Source organism: Sinocyclocheilus anshuiensis, unplaced genomic scaffold, assembly GCF_001515605.1.
Source record: "Sinocyclocheilus anshuiensis isolate Anshui unplaced genomic scaffold, SAMN03320099.WGS_v1.1 scaffold274, whole genome shotgun sequence".
NCBI lineage: Eukaryota > Metazoa > Chordata > Actinopteri > Cypriniformes > Cyprinidae > Sinocyclocheilus > Sinocyclocheilus anshuiensis.
In genome coordinates this window covers 2818057-2819174 of record NW_015547698.1, presented here as the reverse complement: position 1 = coordinate 2819174, position 1118 = coordinate 2818057, and the positions used below count along the sequence as shown (strand labels likewise).

General features: G+C 32.5%; 1 protein-coding gene across 1 annotated transcript in view; it reads left to right on the top strand.

Annotated features, from left to right (window-relative positions):
* Positions 1–1118, top strand: part of LOC107703735 (mucin-5AC-like) — a 5133-nt gene that overhangs the window by 3024 nt on the left and 991 nt on the right. The window contains exons 5-6 of the mRNA XM_016506461.1: positions 470–741; positions 1012–1073. Of these exons, the coding sequence (XP_016361947.1) occupies positions 470–741; positions 1012–1073 (334 nt within the window). The remainder of the gene's footprint in view (positions 1–469; positions 742–1011; positions 1074–1118) is intronic.

The following is a 1118-nucleotide window of genomic DNA, read 5'->3' as shown; positions in this document are numbered from 1 at the left end:
ATCCACAGTAGTACCAAGCATGTGGCGAGATGAAAATACTTTCTATGGTAAATATGATACAGCTTCTAGTAGGAACTCTTGGTACTGGCAACACCCCCCTTTTCTGTGTGTGTTTTTTTAATCTATTTACTCATTTATATCTGTTTTGCTTTATGAATGTTTTTTGTTGTTGTTGTTTTAGTGGTTTGTTTATATGTCAGGTACATGATTGTTTTTTATTATTTCTTATTTGCAAATAAGAAAATTAATAAAGTACAAATCATAAAAAAGAAAAACTATGCCAAGCACTTTTGCTCAATAGATCTTGTATTATTGATAACCCTTGCAGAATGTATAATATAGTACTAGTCTTATGTATTTAAGAATGACACACAAAATACACAGTACATTTAAACTGTAATGAAACAGAAAAAAGGCTGTAAGACATCATATTTTGTTTATCTAATTTTTTCCATCTTCTTTCTTACAGTTATAAACATGACTACTTCAACTACAGCATCAACAACAATAACAACAACGGCGACGACAGCGATGACAACAACAACAACAACAACAACAACACCGCCGACAACAACAAGACGCTTGACATCTACAACTAAAGTGCCTATGACTACAACTACAAAATTTGTACCCGTGTATCTAACAGCTCTGGTGTTTCGCTCTTTTGACATATTTATAGTTGAACTCAGTGATGTAAACTCTCAGGCTTTCAAGTCAAGAGCTGAGCTTGTCAGATTTCAGGTGAGTTAAAATAAACTTACAAGATTCACAGGTGACACACAGAAAATATCTTGCCTGTATTTAAGACACAACAGATGTTTTAGACCAAAGCCAAACATACTGTATAGGGGTTTGTTATTATTTTAATTGTTTAGTTCACCATAAAGAATTGACACATTTTGTTTTTCCCCTCTTAAAGTAAAAAAGTCCTCAACAGTTATCAATGTAATTTAACAAATGAAAAGTTTCATTCTGATTGTGGTTGTGACTGCCTGTTATTGTATGTTACAGCTTGAACCAATCTACAGAGCAAAATATCCTTCCTTCATCAGAGTGATTGTCTTACGCTTCAGGTAAATATGGAATTTATAGTCATTGTGGGTTTATATATATATATA